This window comes from Bos indicus x Bos taurus, chromosome 17 (genome assembly GCF_003369695.1).
Source record: "Bos indicus x Bos taurus breed Angus x Brahman F1 hybrid chromosome 17, Bos_hybrid_MaternalHap_v2.0, whole genome shotgun sequence".
In the NCBI taxonomy this organism is placed as follows: Eukaryota; Metazoa; Chordata; class Mammalia; order Artiodactyla; family Bovidae; genus Bos; species Bos indicus x Bos taurus.
Genome location: NC_040092.1, coordinates 8,795,654 through 8,809,914, shown reverse-complemented (window position 1 = coordinate 8,809,914; position 14,261 = coordinate 8,795,654). Strand labels below are relative to the sequence as shown.

Below are 14,261 nucleotides of genomic sequence, written 5' to 3'. Positions count from 1 at the left end.
ATGACTGGATAAACAAAATGTGGTCTAGCAATACAGTGGAATAGTACTTGGTAATAAACAGGAACAAAGCACTGGTATGGGCTACAACACGGAAGAACCCTGAAAACATGCTGAGTCAAAGAAGCGAGTCTCAGGGCACCAGACATTGTATGACTCCATTTATATGAAATGTCCTGAACAGACAAATCTATAAAGACAGAAAGCAGATTAGTGGTTTCCGAGGGCTGACAGTGTGAGGAGAAATAAGAAAGGAAGCTAATGGGTACAGGGTTGGTTTATTCGTGTGTGTGGTGGGGGGATGATAAAAATATTCTAAAATTGACTGAGGTGACAGCTGTACAATTCTCTATTTTTGCATCATGTTCAAAATTTTGCATAATAACATTTTAAAATCTCAGAAACAAAACACACACACATACACACACCAAAGCTAAACAAACAAACAAAAAAACCAGCCCTAGAATCTGTAGTGTTCACCAAGAGTACAGACCCAACCTCAGGACTCAAAACCCCGCCAATCCACAGTAGGTTTGCTGCTCTTGGTACAGAAGATGCCATCTGAGAGTCAACTGGTACGTCAGCACTCACCAAACGTGGGCAGTCAGTTGACTAAGCACAGAGACCCCAGAAAATGACAAAAGCCAGACACCCATGTCAGTCGGCACACTCCGGCTCCTTCATGAATCTTAAATAAAACCTTGCCGGAAAATAGCAGGCACTGGTGGTGTATTTACCTGGTGCTCACAGTGTTTGCAGACCATGTTACTCGTGAGTCGTCCGTGAAAAGGATGCTGAGACTTCCAGTGGTTGGATGTGGGATGTGGTGACCCTGAAACACAGAACACCTTTGGACAGGCCACCTCTCGCCCTTTGGCACCAACCTCAAAATTCATCCTCCTTCTTAGTACGTGGTACAAACACCCTCTTTAGAAAGAAAAGTTTCTGGACTTCCCAGGCAGTCCATTGGTTAAGACTCCAGGCTTTCACTGCACAGATATTGGACTTGATCCCTGGTCAGGGAACTAAGATCCTGCATGCCATGAGGCAAGGCCAAAAGAAAACAAAGGCAGAAAAAAAGGACTTCTGAAAACACGAGAATGAGCAGGTTCTAAAGAGCTGGGGTTTGGGGGTTAGGAGGGGGTTAGTGGAATAAACACAGCGGTGTGGTGTGCCAGTCAGAACCGCGCGCTGGAAGACAGGCCGGCCTCGGCCGCGTCCTGGCTTTGCTTCTTTAGTCACCGGGCCCAGAGCCAGACTTCATGTTTATAAGCCTCAGTGTTCTGGAAATGGGGATAATTGTGATCCCACTATGCCCCACACCTGGGGCTTCCCTGATGGCTCAGCAGGTAAAGGATCTGCCTGCAACACAGGAGACATGGGTTCAATCCCTGGATTGGGAAGATTTCCTGGAGGAGGAAATGGCAACCACTCCAGTATTCTTGCCTGAAAAATCCCCTGGATGGAACAGCCTTGTGGGCTACAGTCCAATGGGCTGGCAGAGTCAGACACGACTGAGCGACTAAGGGCATGCCCCACACCACCAACTTCACAGAGCAGCTGGAAGGCTCCTGTGAGGTATTATGGTGACTGGCACAGAGCAGGGACCCAAAAGATAACTGTTCTCATTACTACCAGTGCACAAAGGAACTGATGTCATTTTCTTAAGAAAACCATGTTTCCTTCTAGGGAGGCCTGGGACATTTGCAGGAAGAGCTGGCCACAGTGCAAACGCGGAGGACACGGCACCTTCAGCTTGTTAAGTTACAGGACCAATTCAAGAACGTAGAGCGAGACCACCGTTTGAGGCAGAAACAGGTCCATTAAGCAGAAACTGAGCAGGGCTCGGCTGTGATGGAATACTCGAGATGCTCATTGCGGGGACAGTTTAGAGCTGTTTCCGAAACACAAGTTCCTCTCAAATGCACACACTCCAAGTCGGGATGGATGTCACCAGAAAAAAAACATTCTTTTTAGAAAACATAAAGCAAATTACTGTCCTATCAAAAAGGTACACATCTCACACGTTACAGTTCAAGGGAAACGACTACCTCTGGTGCGGCAGGTGATCTGTCTGGGAGTTATTTCTGTCTGCTGCTGCAGGGGAAGAAAGAGAAAGAGGCTGAAAACCCTACTGCTCTCCCTCTGGCCACCCACCCTCAATCCCCGCTTAAATCTCTTGTTTCTGTGCTGACTGCCCTGTTTAAAAATCAACTTTAAGCTAAGCTTCCTAAAAGCAGCCTTAACTGTGCTTTTGGACTGATTTCTGTACCTATTCCTTCACCAAATGCAACTGGACACCTTTCCTCTCTGGAATATCTGCACCCTCCTCCTTTGACTAGTTAACTTTTATCAACTCTCTAACATTTACAATGTGCCAGGGAAATGAGATTCATTGAGCATTCTTGGGGCTCCTTGCTCTCCTGTATTAAAAGTGGGGGCGGGGGGAATACACTCTTTCCTCTCAAGGCCAATGCAAATTGCAGCAAGGGATTACTTTCAAGAACCTCAACACTGCTAACCACAGTCACTGAATGCCAACTGTGAAGGTTCAGACCCTTCCCCAGCCTCACTCCCACTACTGGCTTTTGATCGAATTTTACTTTTCAGTTTAAAGTTGTAGGAAAATCACACTTGTGTCCCCCGCACCTGTTCGATGTGCACAGACCACACTGGATGTACTGAGAGTGTTAACAGTTTACCTCCAGGGAATGCACATCAAACAGATGTGTGACCCGGGGCTGGCGGTCCCGCTCATCCTCCAGTGATGAAGTGATCACATGGAATAACTCGTGGGCGTCCTGTCAAGAGGGCAGAGCGTTCTTCAGAGAGGCTGCAGAGGCTGGGCAACGCCAGAACCACCCGCCGTGTGCACCGCCAGGCAGACCCTCTATGGCTAAGCTGGGTAGAGTTTGCTTTCCAGCTTCTCAAGGCCCAGTGTGTTCAACGGAAACGGCTATAAAAGTGGCTGGCTGACCTGATCACTAACAGTGAAGGTGTGGACCAGGTCCCGTGCTAGATGTTCTGATGTGCTCAGAGAGGAAGGGAACCATAGACAGACGTGGTTTCTCTCCCCACACGCACCGCAGCGCCATGCGGCTCAGAGTCAGACCCTGGAAACACTCCCCAGGAGCAACTGGGACCCAAGTGGGTCCTTGACAGAAGAGCAGGACTTAAGGAATGTGGACAAAGAATGTCACTCGTCACATCAGTAAGCAAAGGATGGTGCGGCCACCAGACCAGACCCTGCAGTCGCCCCACACTGTGCACCCTGAGGGGATTCAGGATGGAGAAAAGCAGGATATAGGCCCGAGATAGCTAAGGTGCACACTGAAGGAATGATTTCAATGAGCCCAGATGTGTGCATCTTCCCTTACGTAGAAAAGTGCTTAATTCATTAACTTGGGCAGTCGGTTTTTCTTTAATTAACAGTAATCTTTCGATGTTCTGACTACTGGTTTTTTTCTTTTTGCAAACACTTGATATATCCTGGCTGCTCCCTTACCTCTTCGGAGAAGCCCCCAGAGCTATCTGAGAGGCCGTCTCCCTGCTTAAGGACTGCCTTCAGTATGCCCGTCAAATAAAACCCGATTCTCGGCTTTAAGGCTGTATGGTTTTTTTTTTTTGGCTGACAGGTATCTGATGTCCTGAAGAACTAAACTCCAGTCGCTCTGTCAGTTTAGAGAAATGTGAATTGTAGCTAAATAATTCCAGTTACCAGAGGAGGATTACAAAAGTAGTTTCTAAATGGAAAAATATTTCGACATGTAATGGATTAGTCAAGAAGCATCATGAGAAAGCAGAGATATTCTCAACATCGTGTTTAAAAAGTAACACACACATGATTTCCGATTAAAGTGGAAACGGAGACCATCTTTAAAGAAAAGGGGGGTGAGAAAGCCTTCCCACCTCACTTTTCTGAGTTTTTAAATGCCTCTCACTTCAGCCCCACAGTATGGGGAGTCCAAAGGCTCTGGTCCAAGGGATGGACAGTGGAGGCGGCAGTGGCCAGCACAAAGCTGGCCGGGGCCAGCCTGGAACACTAGCGGATGGGAGGAGGTGCTGCCGGAAGTGCACACCCACGGGGGCGAAACTGTCGGTCCCCAGAGCTTCACGCTGTCAGCCCCAGCGCTGTCTTCTGGAGAAGGGGAGAAGGTAGAGTCACTCACGTCTCTCTGAAGGCCTCACGTGTCCCCATCAGCCACTGAAGTGCAAAGTCACTCGAGAACTAAAAAGATCTCCCCTCCCTGGCGACAGCGTGCCTACGCCCTGTCCTGTGAATCTTCTCTGTCCCCAATCACAACCTGGTCTCAGGACACTCAGGCTGTCTGAAACGTCACAGAAACATCCACACAGGCCTGGCCACTAACTGCAAGGTCAAGGCTGGCATTTACTCCTCCCGCTGCAGCGAAGCAGCTGTTTCTGGAGCTGAGGCCCCAGCTCATGAATGGGAAGGAGTCTCCGAGGAAACCTGTTTTGAATATCGTGTTCACCTGCTCTTCAAACGAAGAGATCTGCCATCGGTACATTCTTAAGACGTCCAACAAGCAGCTTGCATCCAAGACCTCTTCGTCAGTGACCTCTTGGCAGGATAAAGCTGGAATCAAAAAAGGCAACAGTTATTAAGTGAACCAACACAACAACTAACCAAGAAAACCTGTGCAGAAAGATGTGTCAAAGCTAATTAAAAATGGAAGGACTGGAAAATTCACCCTGGAATTATATCTCTTTTGTTACTCTTCCCTGTAGCCTTACCCAGTTAGGACGCTGGTAGACACCTGGAATTTGCTGAATGAATGTAATTTTTCATGCGGCCGCAGCATTTAGTAACCGACTTTCAGATATCTGAATTACTATCATCAACAGAAACTTACTGTTGCAAGATTAATGTTGAATAAAATGAGTTTAACTCTCAACTTGGAGGGACAGGAGGGCCCTTAAACATCTAACTGTTCCCCCCTACACTTTCTGTCTAGCTCCTTCTCTACAGGACTGTCCCAGGACCATTAGGCCTTGTTTGCATCTGAATTTCTATTACTACAAAGCATCAAGCTCTATGAGGCAGCCTGAAGGAGTCCTCTGAATGGTTTACTTTTTTCTTTTTGTCATTGTTGTTTTTCGTCGCGCCACCTGGCTTTTGGGATCTTAACTCCTAGAGTAGATATTGAACCCAGCCTTCAGCAGTGAAAACACCAAGGCCTAACGCCTGGACAACCAGGGAATTCAATCTGAGTAGAATCAAGCTTAACAGATACACATAAAAGTTTGATGAGCTTATGAATTTATACTGCAATTAAATCTACATCAGGGGTTGGCAAACTTTTGCTGTAAAAGGTCAGCTAGTAAACATTTTAGGCTTGGCAGGTCTCTGTAGCAACTACTCAACTCTGCCACTATAACACAAAAAGCAGTCATAGATGATAGATATATAATATGTAATATTATATAGATATGTAATATTATAAAGATGGTACATAATAGTATATATTACATAGATACATAAGCAATATTACATAGATAAAATGTAAACAAATGGACATGGCTGTGTTTCAATAAAGTTTTATTCACAAAAACAGGTGGCATGCAAATTTGGCCCTGGGGCCAAAGTTTATTGATTCCTGATCCTGACCACCCCCTTCCCTGAGCATATTATTAAGGACCAATATATTACACTGAATCAGCACTGCCATGAGATAAAGAAGATAAAAATATAGGAGGAGCCTGCCTCTCAGTGCAGTTTCTGGGAGTTCAGTGACTCTCCAGATAAATTAAGCCGATGTTTCTTCTCTGTGATTTGCATTCAGTGAACTGGCAAGATGGCTGTGACCCTGAATACTGCCACCCCGACCCATGTCGAATCATGGCTGGTGACCTGAGGAGAAGTAGCAGCCTTGACAGCTGGTAGCCAGTTACTGGTGCAATAAACCCTGGGGTCAGACCCTTACCCTACCTGTCTAAAGATGTATTATTCCTTCCCTCTTCCTCCTACAGCCCCAGGCAGCCCTGTTAGCTTTTTCCCTCCCAAAGAACATCTGAACGTCCCCTTCAGCCCAGTTTTGCCTACAACACTGTGGGGCAGCGCGGCAATGTCTACTATTTTCCTATCTTACAATCCAGCAACCTTTCTCAGGATCTGCCCAGGGAAACATGTGACTGTGTGCTTGACGGCCATGTACAAGGAGGTTCGCTACAGCCAGTTTATCTAGACAAGGCACCAGAAACTAATAGCTAAGTGGATGGGGGACGTGGTACAGCTGTAAAGGTGCATGAGGTTTTGCAAACCATGTATGTGATACAGGATTAAGATTCAAAATATATTGCTGCTAAGTTGCTTCAGTCATGTCCGACTCTGTGCGACCCCACAGACGGCAGCCCACCAGGCTCCTCTGTCCATGGGATTCTCCAGGCAAGAACACTGGAGTGGGTTGCCATTTCCTTCTCCAATGCATGGAAGTGAAAAGTGAAAGCAAAGTCGCTCAGTCGTATCTGACTCGTAGCGACCCCATGGACTGCAGCCCACCAGGCTCCTCCATCCATGGGATTTTCCAGGCAAGAGTACTGGAGTGGGGTGCCATTGCCTTCTCCTCAAAATATATTAGAAAAAAAAAACTCCTAAAACTCAACAATAAAAACACAGAAAACTGATTTCAAAAATGGATGAAAGATTAGGATAGACATTAAAAAAAAAAACATATAAATGGCCAATAAACACATGAGAAGATGCTCAACGTGACCTATGATTAGGGAAATGCAAATCAAGGCCACAGTGAGACATCACTTTCACACCTACTGAGGTGGCTGTTATCAGAAAGACAGACAATGACAAGTGCTGGTGAGGATACGGAGAATGGAACATCCATGCCAAGGGAAGGTAAAAGGCTATAGCCGCTGTGGAAAGCGGAGTGGTGACTCCTCAAAGGATTAAATAGATTGCCATCTGATCCAGTGAGTCTACCTCTGGGTATATGACCCCCCAAAATCAAAAGCGGGGGCTTGAACAGATATATATGTCCACCAACGTCCACAGCAGCGCTATTCACAACGGCCGAAAGGTGGAGACAGCCTAAACGTCCACTGACCTATGAATGGGTAAACAAAATGCGGTGTGTACATCACACACACACACACACACACACACACACACACACTGGAAAGTCGTTCATATTCAGCCTGTAGGAATGACCTTCGGACACATGCTCCAGTGTGGATAAACCTCGAGGACATTACGCTAAGTGAAATAAACAGGGTACAAAAGAACAGATATATTGTCTGATTCCACTTAAATAAGGTACACAGTCAAACTCACAGAGACAGAAAGTAGAATAGCAGTTACCAGGGTCTAGGGGTAGTAGAAAATAGGGAGTTACCGTTTAATGGATGTAGAGTTTCAATACGGAAGATGAAAACATTCTGGAGATAAACAGTGGTCACGGTTGCCCAACAGTGTCAATATATCTATTACTACAGAACTGTTTGCTTCAAAACAATTAAGATGGTAAATTTTAAGTTATGGATATTTTACCACAGTTTTATAAATGGGCAAAGGATATGAGCTAGTAGTTCACAGAAGACAAAATACATGAGACCAGTAAATTCAGAAAAAGAAAAAAAAGTGAATGAGGGAGAGACAGGTGTACGAAACGGCTGTTTCTCTAATGCACATAAGGTTATTTGGTCATGAAAAAACAAAGAAAGCAATGTATCATTTCTGTGGGTAGGTAGAAATGCAGTTAAATTCACAGAAATGGTCTGGAAGGTTACACTTATCTTTTGCTTTCTGGAAGGAAGTGGGGAAGAAGGGCTGGGATAGTGGTAAAGAGAACTTCAGGCCTTTCTGTAATGCTTTAACTTTTCACAAGGAGAATTTATTCAGGCTTTACTTACGGAAGTAAAAATTATTTCTAAAAACCAAAATAAAAGACACAAAGAGGCAGAAGCAGAGAAGGGAGCATATGGCAAGAGGACACCTAACCCTCCCTTATGACAGCACCTAGCCTGCGTTAGGACACCCGTGTAGACATGTCAGTTCTTCACACAGTCTTTGGGGTGGTAATTTCTTTTTTAAACAAGGCAGTAAAAGAAAAGAGTTTCAAGTTGCCTCTTATGTAGAAGAGCAGAACTTGCTTTTCAAAAAGGTTTCTGGTCAAGGTGAGATCATACCTCAGGTTAAGCAATACTCAGCTAACTGTTTTCAAAATCCAATTTTTTTTCTGATTATTTTTTTCTAATAATACACAATCATTATTGAAAGTTTTAGTAGGTTTTTTTTTTCATCTTTTAAAATTGTCACCTGTACCATACCAAAATATCCATGGCTAATGTTTTGGCCTTTTTCTGTCCACCCTTTATCTGCAGACATTTTCGCTTTCCTGAAGTCAAATTATACCATATTTTGTATCCTGCTCTTTTAAACTTAATAGGATAGCTGATGCCTCCTCCCAAATTAAAACTAAAACTAAAACACTTCAGAAAGATGATTCTTAATGGCTGGGTAACATTCCATTGCTGGCTTAATCACCCTACTGCTGGATAACCACATTCTTCCCTTGCTTCCCAAACCCCCGTTACAACAAGGTGCTAGAAGTCTTTGCTCACACAGTCAGCCATCCATACCCACTTGTTCCATATCCTTAGAGTCTGCCAACCAAAGACTGAAAATACTCAGGGAAAAAAATTCCAGAAAGTCCCCCAGAGCAAAACTTGACTCTTCCAGGCACTGGCAACTATGTACATGGAATTTACATTGTATCAGACATTATAAGTAGTGTAGAGATGATTGACAGTTGATGGGAGGGTGTGCCTAGGTTATACACAAATACTACGACATCTCATGTAAGGGGCTTGAGCACCTGCAGGTTTTGCTGTCTGCCTGTAGGGGTGTACAGATGCTGCAGGAGGAAAAACCAGTTCTACAGTAAAAAAAAAAAAAGTGGTTAAAAATAAAACAAGAGGAAGCAACTTAGATGTCCATCGACAGATGAATGGATAAAGTTGTGATACATATATACAATGGAATATTACTGAGCCGTAAAAAGGAACAGAACTGAGTCACTTGTAGTGAGGAGGATGAACCTAGAGCCTGATACAGAGCGAAGAAAGAGAGAAACAAACACTGCATATTAACATATATCTGTTATGGAACCTAGACAAATGGTACAGATGAACCTATCTGCAGGGCAGGGACAGAGACACGGACACGCAGAGTGGGCTTGTGGCCGCAGCGGGGGCGGAGCGCTGGGACGGACTGAGAGCAGCGCTGGCACACACACCGTCGTGTGTAAACTGGCAGCTGGTGGGAGCTGCTGTACAGCACAGGGAGCTCAGCTCGGTGCTCGGTGATGACCTAGAGGGGTGGACTGGAGAGTGGGGAGACGGAATACAGGGAAGGAGGCTCAAGAACAAGGAGACACCTGTGTGCATGTGGCTGATTCGTGTTGTTGTCCGCAGAAACCACTACAACGTTGTAAAGCAGTTATACTCCAATATTTTTTTTAAGGAAGTTAGACTGGTGGCTTCCTAAAACCTTTACCAAGCCCACGTACACTGTGGCTTCCCAACCTCAGGGCTAGTACTGGGCCGTTCCCAAACGTGCCTGCCCTGGGAACAAACTCCACTCCCAGCTAGTACAGATCACAGTCCCCTGAACCACTAGGTCAAACGGTCCTACGTGTTTTGCAAGTGGTTACCATGTGGTTCCAGACCGCCTTCCGCCAAGGCTGTCCCAAATGACACCACCAGCATGTATGAACGTGCCACCCAGGGGCAGCTCAGGACTGTAGACTTGCTTTTGAATCTTTGCTGACAGGCCAAAAAGCGATACCTCACTGTTATGCTATTAATATTTCTTTGATGGTGGACACAGTGAATATTTATTTTGCTTGTTTTGTTTGTTAGATACATCCTATGTGTTAGTCGCTGAGTCATGTCCGACTCTTTTGGGACCCCAAGGACTGGACTGTAGCCCACCAGGCTTCTTTCTCCGTAGGATTCTCCAGGCAAGAATACTGGAGTGGACTGCCATGCTCTCCTCCAGGGGATCTTTCCGACCCAGGGATCAAACCTGGGTCTCCTGCATTGCAGGCAGATTCTCTGTGGTCTGAACCACAGGGGAAGCCCAGATATATCCTGTCTCTACCTAAATACAATTTGTATCATTGCTTTTGTCAATTACCTCATTTCCTAGGATAAAATACTTTTTTTTAACTTTGATGTTTTTGAAACTGGAGTACTTCTTACAATCCAAATGCTTAAATGGCAGTGGGTTTTTTTTTCCTTCCTTAAAAAGCTATTACTGACAATTTTTAAAATAAATGATTACATCTTTGATTAAAAAAAAAAAAAAAGCCTGAGTGTATCTATTGGGCCCTTAGTGCTTTTTTCATAAGAATCTGTGTGATTTTTTTTCCTACAGGAAGGCTATTAACCCTTCGCCTGCCATCTGGGCTGCTGCTCTGAAAACGCACACAATCCCCTTTCCATTTCCAACTCAGTACCTTTCAGGAGGTGCAACAGCGTTAACGATAAGTACTGGTGTTGGGGGGGCTCCTTGTGACCCCCAGTGTACTGGGTGGTGAACTCTTCCAGCCACTTGATGAAGGTGGGGCAGGCGGACAGGCCCTGCAGCAGGGAGTTCATGAAGCAGGTGTTCCCCAAGTTGACAAGGCCAGGCACAAGCCCTAAGTGAGGGGGGAGAAGAGAACAGCACATCACACAGGACCGGCTCTTTGTTCCTCTCCCATCTGGGCCCCAGAGCTCCTGCACTGTGGCCTTGGACTGGAGATCCCAATCTCAGAAAGCCCTTATCCACAGGGACCAGGGGGCCAAGTGTTCTGTCCCAGCCAAGGCCTGGCCCTAATAATGCTCCTTCAGGAGATCGGAGGCTGCAGAAGGGCAGGTCCTGGCCACGTGGGACTCGTGAAACTCATCAGAGCACCAGAGTGTCTGGCACAGCCTGGCTTACGTTAAATGTACAGAAACACTTAGTAACCTCTCTCTTTCTCTCCCTCACTCTCTCTCTCTCTCCTTCGTTAAGAAAGCAATGTTTCTCGCAACAGAAGAAAACAATCGTTTTGTTCTTGCTCCCTCAGGACAATGATTTTGTTCTTATAATCAGTGGAAAAGACACTGCTCCTGCCATTCTGATCAGTCTTTCTGCAAAGAGATTAACAAGATCTGACAAACTTTCCTCTTCCGCTGAAACTGAAAACAACAAAACCAGAATTTTTATTATGAAAGTTCTCAAACATCCACAAAAGAAGAATAGATATCTAAGGAACCCCAATAACAACCGTCCCCAAATTGAACAATGATTCAGGATGGGGTGGGAGGTGGAAGGGAGGTTCAAGAGGGAGCGGACACATGTATACCTATGGCTGATTTATGTTGATGTATGTCAGAAATCAGCACAACATTGTACAGCAATTATCCTCCAATTAAAAATCAATATTTAAAAAATGATTAACATTTTGCTACATCTGTCCCTTTTATGTATTTATTTTGGCTGAATTTTAATCAATATAAGTAGAGCAACATTGACAAAAGGAGGCATTTTTAAAAATAAGAAAATAGATTTTTTTGTTAATGAAGAAATGAACTTGAAACATTTACTAGTGACTATTTACTAGCGACTAGCAGCCATTTGGTGAAAGCACAAAGCCATCACACAATTAGGCAGCTGTACAGCTGAAAAACACAATAGCTGTAATAATGAGGACATTTAGACAATTAAGCCACTTGAAATTTCTCATTACGAAGCATGTCTCAAACTCACGCCCTTAGTGGGGGTGAAATATAAATCTTTTTACTACAGGATATAAAATAATGAGTCATTAAAATTAACTTCTGCTTAAAAGCAAATACTGTCGACAAAATTGAAGACGCAGGAGAAACACACATGTCCTCCCCCTTTGGTAATGTTTTTGAATAATTAAATGTTTGGGTCGAATCTACAGACTATGATGCAAAGGCTTCATTTCTTACCTTTTCTACGCTTCTTTCTTTCTGTAATGGGACCCCAAATAACATAGATTCCTGCTGCAAGAGCAGCGGCAATTCCACCTATAACACCCCAGTTCTTCATGACTTTGTATCTAAAAAAGAAAATAAGTTGACTGTCTTTCCTCATAACAAATACAATACATGTATATATAGGGACAGGTACACAGATATAACGTTTCATCAAAATAACCCATTGGCCCGCCACATACGTAGCTTTCAAATTAAAGTAATATACAGTATAGGATATGTCTTGAAAATCTGCACACAAAGGTATTAGGATTTAAAACCTAAGTCGGAGCACAACCTCAAAAAGCCCCACTTCACTGGAGAGCGGGGTCCAGGGCTTTCCTCCTGCTCTGTCTCTCATCCTACTGCCACACTGGCCACCACCCCAGCCAAAGCCATGCTCCCGCCCCAGGGTCTCTGCATGGCTGCCCTCTCTGCCTGGGGTGCTCTCCCCGCCAGTCCCACTGCTTGGCTCATTCCCGCCCCTCCTTCCTTTTTTTAAAATTATTTTTTATTTTTTTGCCTTGCCATGTGGCATGGGGGCTCTTAGTTCCACAACCAGGGATTGAACCTGTGCCCCCTGCAGCAGAAGTGCAGTCTTAACCACTGGGCTGCCAGGAAAGTCTCTCCCTCTCGCATCTAACAAACTATCAGAACCTGCTCTCATGACATTTTACCCAGCTCTACTTTTTCTTTTCACCATAGTGCTCTCCACTTTCCAACATAACATTCACTGATTCACTATGTTTATTCTCAGTCTCCCTCAACTAAAATGCAAAGTCCCCGTGGACAGGGATCTTTGTTTTACACACTAACATATTCCAAGCGCTTCCAAGTGTTTAGATCACACAGTAGGTTCTTGATAGTATTTACTGAATAATTGGAGAAATACAGACATGGATTTATCTTTTAGGTTATTAAATGGGGGGAGATCTTTATACACAGTATAAAGATAGATAAAGTATAAAGATAAATAGATGTAAAAATAGATCTTTATACAATCATATAAAGATCTTCTAAATATTTATTACATATTAAATGTTTCTTCATTTGAAGCTTGACTTCAACACTGAAGTTATTCTTTTACTACAAATAAAGAAATTTCACCAGCAGTTTAAAACACTGTCTTCACACACAGTTATGTATTTCCACTAAATAAGGCAAACAATATACGAACTTTTGCAGGAAGTGGGGGCTGAGGGTAGCCACAGTGCTCAGTCCGAAACTGCAGCCCGTGGGAGGAGGGTAGACAGAGAAGGGACATCAGGACCCTGGCAGGACTGGGGACTCATACTATCGGGGGTCCTGGCAGGAATGGTGGTATCTCAACAAGCCTGGGAGCCCTAACAGGTTAAGAGGTCCTGATTGATTTAGGAGCCCTTGCAAGATAAGGAGTCACTAATAAGACCGGGGACTCGTACAGACTAAGGGATCCCTGGCAAAACGGGGGCGGGGGGCGGTGACAGGAAGAGGGGTACTGACAAAATGGGGTGGGGGGGACATTAGCAAGCTCGGGGTACTCTAACAAGGTTGTGAGAATCATGGCAGGTTTGGGGAGCTGGGCAAGGTTTGTGAAACCTAGCAGGCCAGGAACTGACATAACTGGGGAGCCCAGAAGAATTGGGGGTATCCTGACAGGATGAGGGAGTCCAGGAAGTCCTCCGAGGCGCTGAGAGCTCCGAGAGGCCACTGACGGAATTCGGGGCCCTGACAAGCCTGAGTCTCCCGGAAGTTCTGGCGACAGTGACAGGGTTGGAGGAGACATTGGCAGGTGGAAGGACGGGGGTGCAGGGGGCACTGATAAAACTGGGGGCCCAGCAGAACTGGGGAATGCAGACAGAACCGGCGTTGCCTTGAGGCCCTGGAGGCTCGACACCCCCACCCCCGACCCAGGGCCTGGGCCTCCAGCCCTGCCGACGCAGACGTCTCCGGAATGCCCGCTCCGGCCCCGGGGACCCTGACTGGAGCGTGGAAGGGCCTCCACAGGCGCCCCGGCCCCGGCCTCCCCGGCCGCCCCGCCCCCCAGAGCTCACCTGACGGCCGCCCCGGTCCGCAGGAAGCGCTGGATGGCCCTGTCGGCCGCGGTCATCGCCGCCGAGGCCCGGGAGCTCAGCATCGCGGCTGCGCGGGAGGCGAGCCGCCGCCCCCGCCGCTGTCGCCGCGGCCGGACCCAGGGCTCCGAGGGTTCCCGAGGCGGCGGAACCCGTGGCCAAAGCCCCAGCTCCTCCGGGGAGGGTAGACCAACGGACGGGCTGCCTGAA

At 45.9% G+C, this 14,261-nt stretch overlaps 1 protein-coding gene across 3 annotated transcripts in view; it reads right to left on the bottom strand.

Moving 5' to 3' along the window:
• The window catches only part of USP30 (ubiquitin specific peptidase 30), a 23,654-nt gene extending 9,393 nt beyond the window's left edge, over positions 1 to 14,261 (bottom strand). For all 3 annotated transcript variants that reach the window (XR_003515185.1, XM_027566498.1, XM_027566499.1), the window contains exons 1-7: positions 14,034 to 14,261; positions 11,977 to 12,086; positions 10,491 to 10,673; positions 4,491 to 4,594; positions 2,700 to 2,798; positions 2,049 to 2,094; positions 735 to 829 (exon numbers count right to left, since the gene is read on the bottom strand). Coding sequence is in view for 2 of the 3 variants with exons in the window: in XM_027566498.1 (XP_027422299.1) it covers positions 735 to 829; positions 2,049 to 2,094; positions 2,700 to 2,798; positions 4,491 to 4,594; positions 10,491 to 10,673; positions 11,977 to 12,086; positions 14,034 to 14,116 (720 nt within the window). In the remaining variant the exon portion in view is untranslated. The remainder of the gene's footprint in view (positions 1 to 734; positions 830 to 2,048; positions 2,095 to 2,699; positions 2,799 to 4,490; positions 4,595 to 10,490; positions 10,674 to 11,976; positions 12,087 to 14,033) is intronic.